General features: G+C 38.4%; 1 protein-coding gene across 1 annotated transcript in view; it reads right to left on the minus strand.

Moving 5' to 3' along the window:
- LOC118642705 (ATP-binding cassette sub-family A member 3-like) overlaps positions 1-16,283 on the minus strand; it is a 250,011-nt gene extending 233,728 nt beyond the window's left edge. Inside the window, exons 1-3 of the mRNA XM_036280627.1 lie at positions 16,088-16,283; positions 9,611-9,792; positions 5,796-5,933 (exon numbers count right to left, since the gene is read on the minus strand). Coding sequence (XP_036136520.1) covers positions 5,796-5,933; positions 9,611-9,792; positions 16,088-16,283 — 516 coding nt within the window. The remainder of the gene's footprint in view (positions 1-5,795; positions 5,934-9,610; positions 9,793-16,087) is intronic.
- Between the last annotated feature and the right edge of the window lie 644 nt (positions 16,284-16,927).

Raw genomic sequence — 16,927 nt, forward strand, 5'->3', positions numbered from 1 at the left:
TCAATAATTAAGATTTCATATATATATTAAAGATTTCATATATATCATAAAATCTCTTGAAAAAAAGGAACCAGTCAGAAATGAAGACTACAAAATCTGAAATGAAGAATAACTAGAAGGAATCAACAATAGGATCAATAAAGCAGAGGATCAAATTAGTGATTTGGCCCTGGAAAGTGTTGCTCAGTGGTTAGAGCATTGGCCAGTGGCCCAAAGGGTCATGGATTAAATCCCTGGTCAAGGGCATATACCTGGGTTGGAGGTTCAATTCCCAGTCCTGGTTGGGGCATGTGTGGGAGGCAACCAATAGATGTCTGTGTCTCTCTCTGCCCCTCCCTTCCACTTTCTTTAAAAATCAATTAAAAAAAAAAATCTTTGGATGAGGATTTAACAAATTTAAAAAAATTAATGATTTGGACAACAAGGTATCAAAGATGCTCAGCTTCACTAGCTATTCGGAAAATGCAAATCAAAACTACAATGAGAAACCACCTCACACCTGTTAGAATGGTTATCAACAAGACAAGTAATAACAAGTGTTGGAGAGGTGGTGGAGAAAAAGAAACCCTCATTCACTGCTGGTGGGAATGTAAACTGGTACAGCCACTATGGAAAACAGTATGGAGGTTTCCAAAAAAATTAAGAACAGAGTTACCATATGACCCAGCAACCCCTCTTCTGGCTATCTGAGAAATTTGAAAACATTTATTTGTATATTTATGCACCCCTATGTTCATTGCAGCATTATTCACAATAGCCAAGACATGAAGGCAACCAAAGTGTCCTGTGATAGATGACTGGATAGAGAATATATGGTACATATATACAATGGAATACTGTACTACTTAGCCCTAGGAAAAGATGAGGACTTACAGTTAAGATGGCAGGTAGGTAAACGTGGTATTCACCCCTTTCCACACCACATAAAAATTACAACCAGACTACAGAACAACCATCATTCAGAACTACCTGAAAACTATGAAATTAAAGAAACCACATGGAGGCTAGCAGGAGGGCATAGGCGGATGGCCTGGTCCCACACCCACGTGTGATGGATAAAAATCAGGAGGATACCTCAGCTGTGAAGGTCCTCCCCAAGGAACAAGGGGTCCCAGTCCCACACTAGGCCCCCGAGCTCATAGTTCCAGTGCCAGGATGAGAAGTCCCCATAACTTCTGACTGTAAAAACCAGCAGGAACTGAAGCTGCGGGAGGCTGGGGCAGCTGGAGTCCCAAGCAGTTCCTCTTGAAGGGCCTGCACATGGACTTACTCAGACTCACTTCCTCCAGGCTCCAGCATGGGGGAGGCAGTATGATAGATACCAGAGACATACAGGGAAGAACTGAGTTGTTTGGCATTGGGTCAAGGGCTGGAGAGGCAGCTTTCTCCTGGACAGACATGCTGACGGAGGCCGTTGTTCCTTTGGTGAGCCCTTTCCCCAAAGGGCTGGAAGACAGGTGCCACATGTGGGGCTCCAGAAACCTGTCTCACTGTTTGCCCCGCTCTGGTGATTCCCTGAGGCCCTGCTTCACCCAGCTTTTGGGCCCACTTTAGCTGTGTCCAGTGGCTTTACCATAGGAATGGCCTGCGTGGGCGCATGCTTCATATTTTCCTAAAATCTCTCAAACAAGCAGCATCTGGCCTCAGTGAGCCCCATACTCCTCGCTAAGTGGACCTAGCAGCAGCCAGTCTTGGTTCACAGCTTGGCTTTGCCTGGGCACCATGAAGCTCAGCAGAAGCTACTGCTTTGTAGCTTATGCCTAGTGGCCCAGGGGTAGAACACAGGCAGTGGCTGACCTTGGCCTGTGCCTCCTGGGAGGCCCCAGAGTCAACACACCCAGTGAACAGCTTCAGACCATGTCAAAGCACCACCTTCCAACCACCTCCAGAAGCGACAAACTCAAGAGGTGAACTCATAGGGTACCAGAGCCCTGCTGTAGTAAGTCTTGCTCTGTGTGGTAGGCCCCTGAACAGTTGATCCTCCAAGGTGGTCAGAGGTTGGTGGTTAGTGAGCACGGCCAGTCCTTTCAGCTGATCAGCCTGTGTAAATCCCTCCTATTGACATGCCAACAGCAATAAAGACCCAATTACAACAGAAGGGCATACAGTCCACATGGGGGATGTACCTTGAGTTCCCAGCTGGGGTGATCAGGGAGGCTGTGCCACTGGACTCTATAGGACACCTACTACAATAGGCCACTCTACCAAGCCTAGGAGACAGAGCAACTCTACATAATACATAGAAACAAACACAGGGAGGCAGCCAAAATGATAAGACAAAGAAATATGTCCCAAATGAAAGAACAGAACAAAACTCTAGGAAAAGAACTAAACAAAATGGATATAAGCAATCTGACAGAAGCAGAGTTCAAAACACTCGTTATAAGGATGCTCAAAGAACTTAGTGAGGACCTCAAGAGCATAAAAAAGGACCAGTCAGAAATGAAGGATGCACAATCATATATGAAGGATGCACTAATTGAAATAAAGAAAAATTTACAGGGAATCAAGAGTAGTGTAGGTGAAAAGGTGAAAACAAGAAGCAAAACATTGATTTGGAAAATAAGGAATCAAAAAACACCCAATCAGAACAGCAAAAAGAAAAAAGAATCCGAAAAAATGAGGATGGTGTAAGGAGCTTCTGGAAAAACATCAAGCGTGCCAATGTTTGTATCATGGATGTGCTGGAAGGAAAAGAGAGAGAATAAGAAACTGAAAACCTATTTGAAAAAATGACAGAAAACTTCTCTAACATGGTGAAGGAAACAAACATACAAGTTTAGGAAACATACAGAGTCCCAAACAAGATGAACTCAAAGAAGTCCACACCAAGACACATCATAATCAAAATGCAAAAGGTTAAAGACAAAGAGAGAATCTTAAAAGCTTCAAGAGAAAAGCAGTTAGTTACCTACAAGGGAGTTCCATAAGATTGTCAGCTGATTTCTGCAAAGAAAACTTTGCAGGCCAGAAGAATGTGGCAAGAAATTTTCGAAGTGATGAAAAGCAAGGACGTACAACCAAGATTACTCTGTCCTGAAAAACTGTCATTTAGAATTGATAGACACATAAAGAGCTTCTCATAAAAGAAAAATCTAAAGGAGTTCACCACCACCAAACCATTATTATATAAAATGTTGATGGGTCTTTTTGAAGAAGAAGAAGAAGGAGGAAGAGGAGGAGGAGGAGGAGGAGGAGGAAGAGGCGGAGAAGGAGGAGAAGGAGAAGGAGGAGGAGTGGGAGGAGGAGGAGAAGGAGAAGGAGGAGGAGTGGGAGGAGGAGGAGTGGGAGGAGGAGGAGTGGGAGGAGGAGGAGGAGGAAGAGGAGGAGGAGAAGGAGGAAGAGGAGGAGTGGGAGGAGGAGGAGAAGGAGAAGGAGGAGGAGTGGGAGGAGGAGGAGTGGGAGGAGGAGGAGGAGGAAAAAGAAGGAGGAAGAGGAGAAAAAAATATGAACAATAAAATGGCAATCAATACATATCTATCAACAATTGAATCTACAAACAAAATGAACATGCAGAATAGAAACACACTCATAGATACAGAGAACGTTTTGTTGGTTGCCAGATGGGAAGGGTGTGAAAAAGTTGAAGGGATTAAGCAGTACAAATTGTTTCTTAGACTGATGAACCTCAGAGGGAAGGGGGCGAAAAGAGATAAACCAAAGGACTTATATACACATATGCATAACTAATAGACAAAGACAATAGTGTGAGGAAGGCAGGAGGGGAGCAGTAGTGAAGAGGGGGGGTCAATGAGAGAAAAAAGGGGAACACCTGTAATACTTTCAACAATAATGCTACATTTAAAAAAAGATGAGATACTGCCAATTTCAACAACATGGGTGGACCTTCAGGATATCATGCTAAGCAAAATAAGGCAGTCCGAAAAAGTTAATAACCATATGATTTTACTCATACGTGGGATATAAAACAGAAAGCAACAAATAAACAAACAAACCAAAACTCATAAACATGGACAACAGTATGGTGGTTACTAGATGAAAAGGGGATTGGGTCGTAGTAAAGGGTAAAGGTGGTCAAATGTATGGTGATAGAAAAAGATTGACTTTGGTTGGTAGGCACAAAGTACAATATACAGATGATATATCATTGAATTGTACTCTTGACATCTATATCATTTGATTAATGTCACCCAGTAAATTTAAAGATGAAACCATAAAGATAAAAATTAATAAAACTTCCAGAGATTAAAAACTATAATTCCTAAAATAAAAATATACTTGATAGAATTTACAGATTAGACATTGCAAAAAAAAATAGCTAGCTTAAAGATAATATCAATAGAAACAGTCAAAAACAAATCTCAGAAATAAGTACCTAAAAGAATAAAGCATGTATGTATCTGTGATACATACAACTTCTAGTGGCATAATAAAATGTAGTTGAAGTTCCCCAAAGGATCTGGAACATAAAAATAACTGAATAAATAATGGCCAAAATGTTTTCAAATTTGCTGACAACAATTAGCCTACACATTCAAAGCTCAACAGACCCAAAGGATGAGAAGGAAGCTGCTACCAAGAAACATCATCTTCAAAGTCCATAAAACCACAGCTTAAAATCTTCCAGAAAAAAAGAACTGAACATGCAAGGAAAAGAAGATACAAATTAAAGCAGAAATTTCACTGGAAACAGTTCCTGTGAACAGACGGTGAAACATCTTTAACCTAACATTCTACGTCTAATGACAATATCTTTCAAAAGCGAAGATAAAATGAAGGCTCTTTTAGACATAGAAAATCTGAAGGCATTAAGCACTAGCATACTAAAAAAATGTCAAAGCTAGTGTGTGAGGTAGAAGGAAAATTATACCAGATAGAAATCTAGATATAAACAAAGAAATGGATAACACTGGAATTATTAACTACACTGGCAATTATATATCATTCTCTTCAACTTCCTTAAAATATAACTGAAAAATCAAGCACAATGGTAACAAAATATTGCAGGTTTTATAACATATGTATAAGTAAAATGTATGTCAGTAGCAGCATGAAGGGTCTGAATATAAAAAATTAAAGTATAACTAATATAAGGTTCTTATACTATATGTGAAATGGTAAATACCATTTGAAGGAAGAATGTGATAAGTTAAAGTTGTATAATGTATCAAAGATAAAACAGTCAAATACCAAAACAGAAAGTTGTATAGTTAATACCCAAAAAAAGGGAGATGCAATGAAATCTCAGAAATATATTCAATTAATCTAAGAGAAGGCAAAAAAAGAGAAGAATATGTGGTAGAAATAGAAATCAAATAGATGATAAATGAAAACCATACCAATAATATCAATAATCACATTAAATGTAAATGGCCTGAAACACAAAAGAATATGGAATGTAAACTGTTTTTAAAAAATAAAAAAATGTAAATGGCCTGGACACCTCAATTAAAAAGCAGCAATCATCACATTGAATAAAGAGCATGAACTAACTATATGTACATATGTATACAAAAATGTTCTTCAATTTTAAAGACACAAATAAGTAAATAGTAAAAGAATGGGAAAAATATACCAGGCACACATGAACTAAAAGAGAAACAGAGTAACCAGTCTCACCTGTGGATCCTGGCACTGGGCCTGCCCATGGACCCTGGCACCTTGCCCAACCATATGCAGTGTCTGGCACCAGAACCACCTGCCTGTGGATCAAGTATCTGGCCCACACATGGATCCTACTAGCTAGCTCATTTGCGGATGTTGCCATCTGGCCTGTCCATGGTCACTACCACCTGGGCAGGCACTAATAAAGGGCTTTCCCTTTGAAATAATACCTTGTGCAAATGTTCTATCTGGATACCTGCCACCAAGCTAGTTGACTCAGCTTCAAAATACTTGTTTTCAGTTCTTCCACAGCTTTTCATTTCTTCCTCTTTCCTTCCAATTCTTGGTTGGCCATACCAGTACGAGCGCTACAAAGAAAGCCAAAATGTGATTACCAAAGTATGCATTAAGAAATGAAGCACTCCATTTGAACAGATCTATCACAAGTAAAGCAACTGAATTAGTGATGAAAATCTCCCTACAAAGAAAAGTGCAGAACCAGATGGCTTCACTGTAGAATTCTACCAAATATTTGAACAAGATTAACAACATTTCTTCTCCAAGGCTTCCAAATATTGTAAGAGGAGGAAACATTTTCTAACTCATTCTGTGAGTTCAGCATTACTCTGACACCAAATACAGATATCATGAAGAAACTAGAGACCAATATCTCTTATGATTATAGATGAAACATCTTCAACCAAATGCTAGCAAATCTGAATCCAATAGCAAAACAAAAAGATTATATTTCACATTGGGTATCCCTCTCTCCTCTTCCCTCCGTCTTTCCCTCCCTCCCTCCTTCTCTCTCTCTAAAAATCAATGGAAAAATATCCTCACATGAGGATTAACAACAACAACAACAACAAAGGTTTATGCGTCCTGATCAAGTGGGAATTATTCCAGGAATGCAGTGGTGGTTCAACATATAAAAATACATCAATGCAATATATTACATTAATAGAACAAATGGGATAAATTACATAATCATTTCAATTGATTCAAATAAAGCATTTGACAATGTGTTTCATGATTAAAAACACACAGAAAACTAGAAATAGAAGAGAATGTTCTCAAAATGACAAAGGGCATATGTGAAAAATCCACAGTTAACATCATACTCAATAGTGAAAGACTGAAATTTTTTCCTTTAAAATCAGAAACAAGACAAGGATGCTTGATTTCATTTCTGCTATTCACCACTGCACTGGTGCTTTTAGCCAGAGCAATGAGGCAAAACACAAAACAAAACAAAAAAGAAATAAAAGGCATCCAAATTGGAAAGAAGTAAAACTATATTTAAAGATGATATGATACATATATTTCTACATAAAGAAAAAGCCCAAAGAATCCTCCATACACATACTACCAGAGCTAATAAACAAATTTGGCAAAGATACAGGGTATGAGATTAACAGGCAAAAACCAATTGTGTTTTTATACACCAGCAACAAACAATCCAAAAAGAAAATTAACAATTTCATTTATAATAGCATCCAAATGAGTAAAATAGGAATCAAGTTAACCAAAGAAATAATACAAGTACTAAAAACTATAAAACCTTGCTTAAAGAATTAAAAGAAACATATAAATAGAAAGTTCATGGACTGAAAGATAATATTTTTCATATGGCAATAATATATAAAGTAATCAACAGACTCAGTCTAATCTTTATAAAAATTGCAGTGGCCATTTTTTTCAGAAATAAGCAGATCCTCAAGTTCATATGGAAATGCAAGGGCCCTCTAATAGTCAAAACAATTTTGAAAAAGAAGAGTAAAGTTGGAGAACTCACACTTTTAGATTTCAAAACCTATTATAAAACTAATCAAAACAATGTAGTACTGGTTTAAGGATAGATATATAGGCCAATGGAATAAAATTGTGGGTTTAGAAATTAACCCATACATCTGTGACCAACTGATTTTCATCAAGGGTGCTAAGACCATTCAATGGAGAAAGATTAATTTTTTTCAGAGTGGTACTGGGACAACCAGATATTCACATGCAAATTAATGGAATTGGATCCCTACCTCACACTGTATAAAAATTTACTCTAAATTGATCTAGGATATAAATGTAAGATACCAAACCACCAAATTGTTAGGAGAAAACATATGGGTAAACCTTGGATTTGACAATGGCTCTTTAGATATAATACCAAGTTCACAAAAGAAAAATTGATTAATTAAATTCAATAAAAGTAAAAAAAAGTGTACATGAAAGGATACTATCAAAAGAATGAAAAAAAAAAACAGCCTAAAGAATGGAAGAAAATATTTATAAACCATATATCTGATAAGCGTCTAGTGACCAGAATATATAAAAAGACAAACAACTAATTTAAAAAATGGGCACAGTCCCTGGCTGGTTTGGGTCCATGGTTACAGCATCAGCCCATGGACCAAAAAGAAAGAAAAGAAAAGTGAGCCCAGGAAGAATAGGCATTTCTCTAAAGAAATTTACATATGGCCAATAAGTATAAAAGATCTCAGTATCATTAGTTATTAGAGAAATGCCTATCAAAACCATAAGATACCACTTTATAGCCATAAGAATGGCTATAATAAAAGAAAGAGAGAGAATAACAAGTGTTTGTGAGGATGTGTAGAAATTGGAACCCTGGTATGTTGCTTGTAGGAATGTAAGATGATGCAGCCACTGTGGAAAACAGTTTCATGGTTCCTGAAAAGATGAAACAGAATTACTATATGAACCAGCAATTCTACTCCTAGGTATATTCCCAAAAGAATTGAAACAAGTATTCAAACAAATACTTGTACTGAGATATTTATATAACAGAGCTATTCAAATAGCCAAAAGATGTCCTATATGTTCAACTACAGATGAATAGGTAAAGGAGTTGTTTTATATATATACAATGGAATATTATTCAGTAATCTTAAAGAATAAAGTACTGATACATACCATAACATGGATAAACTTCAAAAACATTAGGCTCAGTGAAAGACACCAGACACAAATGGTCACATATAGTATGATTTTATTTATATGAAAAATTCTGAACAGGTAAATACATATAAAAAGAAAGTTGATTGATTAGTGGTTGTTAGGGGTTTAGGACAGGAAAAAGTAAGATGTGACTTCTTAACTGATACTGGGTTTTATCTTTGGGTGATGAAAATATTCTGAAACTAGATATGTGCACATTGTAAACATGCCAAATGCCACTGCACTGTCTGCTTTAAAATGGTTAATTTTAAGTTATATGAATTCCCCCCTAAATTATATTAATTCCATCTGAATTACAACTGAAATGTGAAAAACGGAAATAAGTTAACAATTTGGCTTGATTTATTTTGTGAGATGAAGAAAGTTATAACACATTTTCAGGGATTATATTTTGCAGCAAATTTTTTATGTATGATTTGAATTTCTAGGATTTAGAAGTCAAAACTCTTTTAAAATGCTAGTGTTCAAGTAAGAACATATGGAATTACCAAAAAATGATGTCATAGGCAATGCTCTTATTACTCTTGGTCACAGTACTTCTTTGTACCATTATCCAGTAATGGCAGGGGGCATGGAGGGCAAAATGCAGATGTTCTCTTACTCTACTTCTTTGTACCATTATCCAGTAATGGCAGGGGGCATGGAGGGCAAAATGCAGATGTTCTCTTACTCTAAGTACATTGGTCTAGCAGTTGAAAAGAAGCAGGTGGTGAGAACAAAGATATAGGAAATACTTAATGCTCTTCTCACTAAGATCTAAGAAACTATCCCATATTAATTTAGTTGGGAATAACTTTGGCAAAGACTTTTAGGTTTCTGTATTCTACAATCAAATTCAATGTGTACCGCTTGACTGAAGAAGGGTTTTAGTACTCATAATTTTTATTGCATGGGGTTTCAGTGTCTTATCCATAGACTTGGGCCTCTGCATATGTATAAGGCTTCAAGGTGTGTCATGAAATGGTTAGCATTTAAGTATGGCTGGTATACAGATTCTATTCCTGCCCTTTTGATATGATTTTATGAAATGAGAACTATGACCTTTCACAATAACAGCAGCATTAGAACTTACCATAAGAAAAAAGTGCCATGGTTGGGCCACGCCATACTGTCCCGGAAAAACAGTTTCTACATACCAGGTCACAAGGCCATACAAGAAAGCATCAAGTAAAAGCATTCCCATCATATAGCCCATTATGAGGTTATCCTCAAGGTTGGCTGGTGTCCAAAGGTTATTCCACCTAAGACCAATTTCTGAAATGAAAAGAAGATATTTACCATAGATAAGAGCTCTGTGATTAAAACACTAAAGAAAAAAATTTTGCCACTGTGAATTATTTATATTTATATTTTGATACCCTTAGTATGTAGGTCATCTAAAAATAATAATAGAATATATAATAACATTGATTTCTTCCCTCCGCAATTCAAAATCTATAAAAAATAGAAATGACTTGGACAATGTCAACAACTAAAAAAATTAACAATAACAAAAATGTCAAGAAAAAAAACAGATCTACTAGATCCCATCCTTCTCCTTTCTACATCCCTCATGCTAAATTCCCACTGAAACAACCATCAGGATATACAAATTTGGAAAAACATTCAATAGTACTAGAGATAGATGCTGACTACCAAGTAAAGAGAAAGACAATTTTTGCTTAGATATCATTGTGATGAAAAAGGAAAAAGGAAGTCACCTAAAGAGGACAAGTAATATTTTATTCTTCTAATTCCTCTATTTCCAGACAGAGTGTAGCACATCTGAAAAGGTGTGAGGGATTGTAGTTATCTCCTAATTCAAAGAGCAAGATATACAGATGACAATGGCCTATGTAACTTGTCCTTTCTTCAACATGAGTCCTCCCCTTTCCCATAGACCAGCACCATCAGAAGAATATCCATAAACATGTGTTTTTGAGAAAGCTATGATTTTCAAAATGAAAGCCATTTTGAGGCAGGAACAGCAAATTAGAAACCACAGAAAAAACAATAAAGGTAGAATATAAATTTCAGAAAGCCTATCATAACTTGAGAAATTCTATACCCAAGCACAATAGGAGTTCCTGAAAGAGAAAATAAGCAATATAGAAAATAAACAATAACTAAATAATAAAATAAAATAACCTGATAACAATAACTCAATTTGAAAACTAAAAATGTATTTCCAATTGCAGAGTAAGCCTATGAAAATCCCATACCCAGATAAATTCTAGTGAATTTTTAATTCTTCATGTATAAATTAAGACTAGTGCAAGTATCCATAAAGAAATCATATGTACATTCTTCTAACTGACTACTCATTGAAAGTATTTTGTTTAGTCCTCCTTATCCATAAGTAAGTGCAACAAAATTTGCACTAAATCCTAACAAGATTTTTCATAGGATTTGACAAACTAATCTAAAATTGAAGGGGAGAGTAAAGTGACAAGAGTAACTAAAGAACAAGTTATAGGTACAAAACCAATGGATATTCACACTTGTTGTAAAGCAATAATGGGTCAAAACATTGTGGTACTAACACACACACACACACACACACACACACACACACACAAATAGACTGAAAGGGTCAATCAAATAGAAAAGATCACCAGAAACACATCAATGCATGTATGGAAACTTGATATAAAGCAAAGGTCGAATTAGAAACCAATAGAAAACAAATTACCCAGTAAATGATTGTAATAGCTCCATTTTCATATTGAGAATAGTTATAAGTTCTTAGCTCAAAATAAACAGAAGTATTAACTCTATGCTTATTAAAAACCCAAATGTAAAATTAAATATATATAAAATGTAGGACTTCTGGTCAAGATGGTGGCATAGGTAAACGTGGTTTCGCCTTCTCCCACAACCACATCAAAATTATAACGAAAGCCCTGGCCGGTTTGGCTCAGCGGTTAGAGCGTTGGCCTGCGGTCCGGAGAGACCCGGGTTCGGTTCCCGCTAAGGGCACGTACCTTGGTTGCAGTTTGTCCTCGGCCCTGGTTGGTCGTGTGGGTGGCAACCACTCGATGTGTCGCTTTCACGTCGATGTTTCTCTCTCTCTCTCTCTCCCTCTCACTCTATCTGAACAAAATATCGAAAAATGTCCTCGGGTGAGGATGAAAAAAAAAAAAAAAATTATAACGAAAATACAGAACCATCATTCAAAACCACCTGACATCAAGCTGAATGGGAGTCCTACAACTACGAAATTGAAGAAGAGCCCACATGGAGACTGGTAGGAGGGTGGAGGCGGAGGGGCTGGGCCCACACCCACATGTGATGGATAAAAATCAGGGGGACACCTCAGCTGTGAATGTCCTCCCTATGGAGTGAGGGGTCCCCGTCCACCCCCAGACCCTAGCCCAGGGCTCCACTGCCAGGAAGAGAAGTCCCTATAACTTCTGGATGTAAAACCAGCAGGAACTGAGGCTGAGGGAGGATGAGGCTGCTGAAGTCCCAGGAAGCTCCTTTTAAAGGCCCATGCACAGACTTGCTCCCTCTGAGTTCCAGAGTAGGAGAGGCAGCTCGAAAGGCACCAGAGACATACGGGGAATAACTGAGTTGTTTGGCATTGGGGTGAGGGCTGGAGAGGTAGCTTTTTCCTGGACAAACGTGCAGGCAGAGGCTGACGTTCCTTTGGTGAGCCCTTCCCTGGGGCAGCAGACAGCAGCAATATCTTGGACTCCAGCAACCTGGCTCACACTATTTGCCTTGCCATGGTGATTCTCTGAGGTCCTGCCTTATCCAACTTTCGGGCCCACCCAAGTTGTTTCCAAGGGCTGTGTGGGCCCCTGCACAGCTGATCATCCAAGGTAGTCATAGGATTAGATCCTGCTTCAGTTTCCTAAATTCTCTCAAACAAGCAGCATCTGGTCTCAGTACTCCCCATACCTCTCATTAAGTGGGCCCAGGCCTGGCACTAGAAACAGCCAGCCTTGTTTCACAACTTGGCTTTGCCTGGGTACTTCCAAGCCCAGCACAAGAAGCAGCCATTGGCAGATCACTTTGTAGCTTATGCCTGGTGGCCTTGGGTTGAACACAGGCAGTAGCTGACCTTGCCCCAGAGCCAGCACACCCAGGGGACAGCTTCAGAACACTGTGAAGCACCACCACCCAATTACCTCCACAAATGACACACTCAAGGAATGGACTTGGTACCAGAGCCCTGCCGAAGTAAGTCTTGCTCTGTGTGGTGGGCCCCTGCACAGCTGATCCTCCAAGGTAGTCAGAGGCCAGTGGTCAGTGGGCACAGCCAGTCCTTGCAGCTGATCAGCCTGAGTAAAACCCTCTCATTGATGTCCCAACAGCAATCAAGACTCAATTACAACAGAAGGGTGTAAAATCCACATGAGGGGTTCACCTCGAGGGCCCAGCTGGGAGACCAGGGAGGCTGTGCCACTCGACCCTACAGGACACCTACAACAATAAGCCACCCTAGGAAGCCCAGGAGACATAGCAACTGTACCTAATACAAACAAACACAGGGTAGCAGCCAAAATGAGGAGACAAAGAAACATGTACCAAATGAAAAAACAGAACAAAACTCCAGGAAAAGGACTAAACAAAATGGAGATAAGCAATCTCACAGATGCAGAGTTCAAAACACTGTTTATAAGGATGCTCAATGAACTTAGTGAGGGCCTCAAGAGCATAAAAAAGGACTAGTCAGAAATGAAAGAGGCACTAATTGAAATAAAGAATAATTTACAGAGATTCAATAGTAAAGTAGGTAAAGCCAAGAAGCAAACCATCGATTTGGAATATAAGGAGCAAAAAACACCCAATCAGAACAGCAAAAAGGAATAAGAATCCCCAAAAAATGAGGAAAGTGTAAGGAACCTCTGTGATAACTTCAAGTGTACCAATGTTCGCATCATGGGGTGCCAGAAGACGAAGAGAGAGAACAAAGAATTGAAAACCTATTTGAAACAGAAAACAGAGTCCCAAACAAAATAAACCCAAAGAGGCCCACACCAAGACACATCATAATCAAAATGTAAAAGGTTCAAGACAAAGAGAGAATCTTATTATTATTTTTTATCCTCACCTGAGGACATTTTTGCATTTATCTTCAGACAGAGCGGGAAGGAGAGAGGGAGGAAGAGAGAGAGAAACATTGATGTGGATAGAGTGGTTGCTACCCACACGACCCCAACTGGGGCCGGGGACAAACCGCAACAAAAGAATGTGCCTTTGGCGGGAACCGAACCCAGGACTCCCTGGTCGGCAGGCCGACACTCTAACTACTGAGCCAAACCGGCCAAGGCCAAAGAGAATCTTAAAAGGAGCAAGAGAAAAGCAGTTAGTTACCTACAAGGGAGCTCCCATGAGACTGTCAGCCGATTTCTCAAAAGAAATTTTGCAGGCCAGAAAGGAGTGTCAAGAAATATTCAGAGTAATGAAAAGCTGTAACCTACACCCAGGATTACTCTATCCTGCAAAGCTATCATTTAGAATCAATGGACATATAAAGAGTGTCCCAGACAAGAAAAAGCTAAAGGAGTTTATCACCACCAAACTAGTATTATCTGAAATGTTGAAGGGTCTTCTTGAAGAAAGAGAAGATAAAAAATATGAACAAACAAAATGGCAATGAATACATATCTATTGACAATGAAATCTACAAACAAAATGAGCAAGCAGAACAGAAACATTCTCATAGATACAGAGAACATTTTGTTGGTTGCCAGATGGTAGGGGGATTGCAGGAATGAGTGAAAAAGGTGAAGGGATTAAGAAGTCCACATTGGCTCTGGCTGGTTTGGCTCAGTGGTTATAGTGCCAGCCCACAGACCACAGAGTCCCAGGTTTGGTTTCCGCTAAGGGCATACCTTGGTTGCAGTTTGTCCCCGCCCTGGTTGGGGTCATGTGGGTGGCAACCACTCACAGTGTCTCTCTTGCATCGATGTTTCTCTCTCTCTCCTCCCCCTCCTGCTCTATTTGAAGATAAATGCAAAAATGTCTTCGAGTGAAGATTAAAAAAAAAACAGAAGTACAAATTGGTTGTTAGACTGACAAACCTCAAAAGGAAGGGGGTTGGGGGTGGGAAGAAATAAACCAAAGAACTTAAATACATATATGTATGACGAATGGACACAGACAACAGTGTGGGAAAAGGCAGGAAGAAGATGGGATGGGGGAGGAGGGGATCATAGGGGGAAAAGGAGGAACATCTGTAATACATTCAACAATAAAGATAAGTTTAATTATGACTCTGAGTATGAAAGGATTTCTTGGAAAAGACTGACAAATTTGATTACATTAAATAAGGGAAGCTAACAATGCAAATGTCATTTTGGAAAGGAAGTTCATTTTAGAAAAGAAGACAAGGAGGAAAGCCACTCTTCCCTCCCCCCAGTAGAATAGAGTGAAAGGGGCAGAAAACAGGTACATGGATCCTAGGTTTTCCTATTTCAGAGAAACCCTGAAGAATCATTTGGGTGGTATCATATAGAAATATCCAACATTGTGTGTTGGTGGCATTGGTACTGGAAGAATTAGGCAGCTAGATAAATGGGCCTGAAGCAGTGCTCCTGGATCCTCATGTTTTAAAAGTTAGAACTTGCAGAACTTTCTAAGTCTTTGTGAGAACCAGAGTCTCAGAGAGTGCCAGAGAGTGGTAGGGACCTGGATAGAAAAGGTAGCCAGGATCACATTTCTAACAAGTACCAGTATATTGTGCTACATGGGCCATACATAAATAATCACACTTCATTTGAGACTAGGTACTCTACCACAGAAGCATAAGATCCAGAGGACACCACATCGATTTGACGTCCCCATTTGAGAGTCATAAATTTTCATCCATACACATGAAAAAGAGATGTCTGATAGACTGATTCATTCAGAACATAAATAAATCACTTGGTTTACACTTACATTTCTTTACTCAACCCAGTAGTGCAGAGTTTAGAGGAAAATTAGTTATTGGAAATGAAACTATATTTGCTTTTAAAAATTAGAGTAGTATATTATTGGAAAGGATGTAGAAAAACTTATGTGTTATTGGAGAAATTAACCTCTTTTTGAAGGTTACTGCAATAGCAATTAAATTAAGTTATAGATGAACCTTGTAAGCTAGCATTTTACACCTAGGAATTTTTATACTAGTATGCATATTGTATGAGTAAATATATGTGTACTATTGTGGGTAACAGCAAAAAAATTTAAAGCCATTTAACTGTGCATTAAGAAAACAAGTTAAGTATAGTACTTCTTCACAATGTGATATTGAAAAAAATGGAGTGTGTCTATATGGGAAGAGGTCTACTATATATCCTGAGATAAATACAGCAAGTTTTAGATTAGAAAGTTTAAAATTATTATATTTGAGAGGATAACTAGCAGTTTATAGTGAAGATATGGGGACTTTTAATTTTTCACACTTCTGATTTTTTTATGGTTCCCATAATTTCCTTTAATAATAAATAAAAAAATTGGAAATAAATAATTTCTATTACATTTCTTACCTCCTCACTCACTGTCTCACCCACACTGCCTTGTTCTACCTTTCTAGGAATCAAAGCGCAAAGGCAAAAATTTCAAGGCAAACACTTACCTTTCATTTCCAACTTGAGCAGATGATTAATTCCAATTGCTAATGCAACATTTGAGCTGAGACAGGCAGCCACCTTGTTGGTGAGGGTTATCTGTCCATAGTTAAGAGCAATGGATTTAAATGGAAAGTAACTGGCAAAATAGAGGAAGCTCCCAACAGAAGCAGCCAAATGGACTGAAAATAAGAAGGAAATCATAAGGTCAGTTTCAAACAATATGCAAAATGATGAATTACAAATAACTTTTTATACTACAATAAAGGAATAGAATGTAAGCTGTATGAGGGAAAGGGATTTATTTATTTTTCCCTTGTATCACCAATGTCTGGTACATAGTACATGATCAGTAAGTATGTGCTGAGTGAATGAATGTATAGAGTGTGTTAATGTATAAGATATCATATGTGATAAATATTTACAGTCATTTAGGATTTCCTAAGTTGATGATATAGGTAAATGCCATACTCACATCCTCCCACAACCACATAAAAATTACAACTGAACTGCAAAATAACCATCATTCAGGACTCCCAAAATCTAGCTAAATGGAAGTCCTACAACTAAGGATATAAAGAAGACACATGGAGACTGGTAGGAGGGACAGAAGTGCAGAATGTGCTGGTCCAATACCACATGTTGCTGATAAAAATCAAGAGGACTATCTTAACTGCAGAGGACCCCCCCACCCTGAGGAGTAAGGAGTCCCAGTCCCACACAGGCTGCCCAGCCCAGGGTTCCAGTGTCAGGAAGAGAAACCCTCATAACTTCTGGCTGTAAATACCAGCAAGGATTGTGGCTGAGTGAGGAGGGCTTTGGAAGTCCCATGCAGTTCCTCCTAAAAG

The sequence above is a fragment of the Molossus molossus genome, unplaced genomic scaffold (assembly GCF_014108415.1).
Source record: "Molossus molossus isolate mMolMol1 unplaced genomic scaffold, mMolMol1.p scaffold_m16_p_3, whole genome shotgun sequence".
Classification (NCBI taxonomy): Eukaryota; Metazoa; Chordata; class Mammalia; order Chiroptera; family Molossidae; genus Molossus; species Molossus molossus.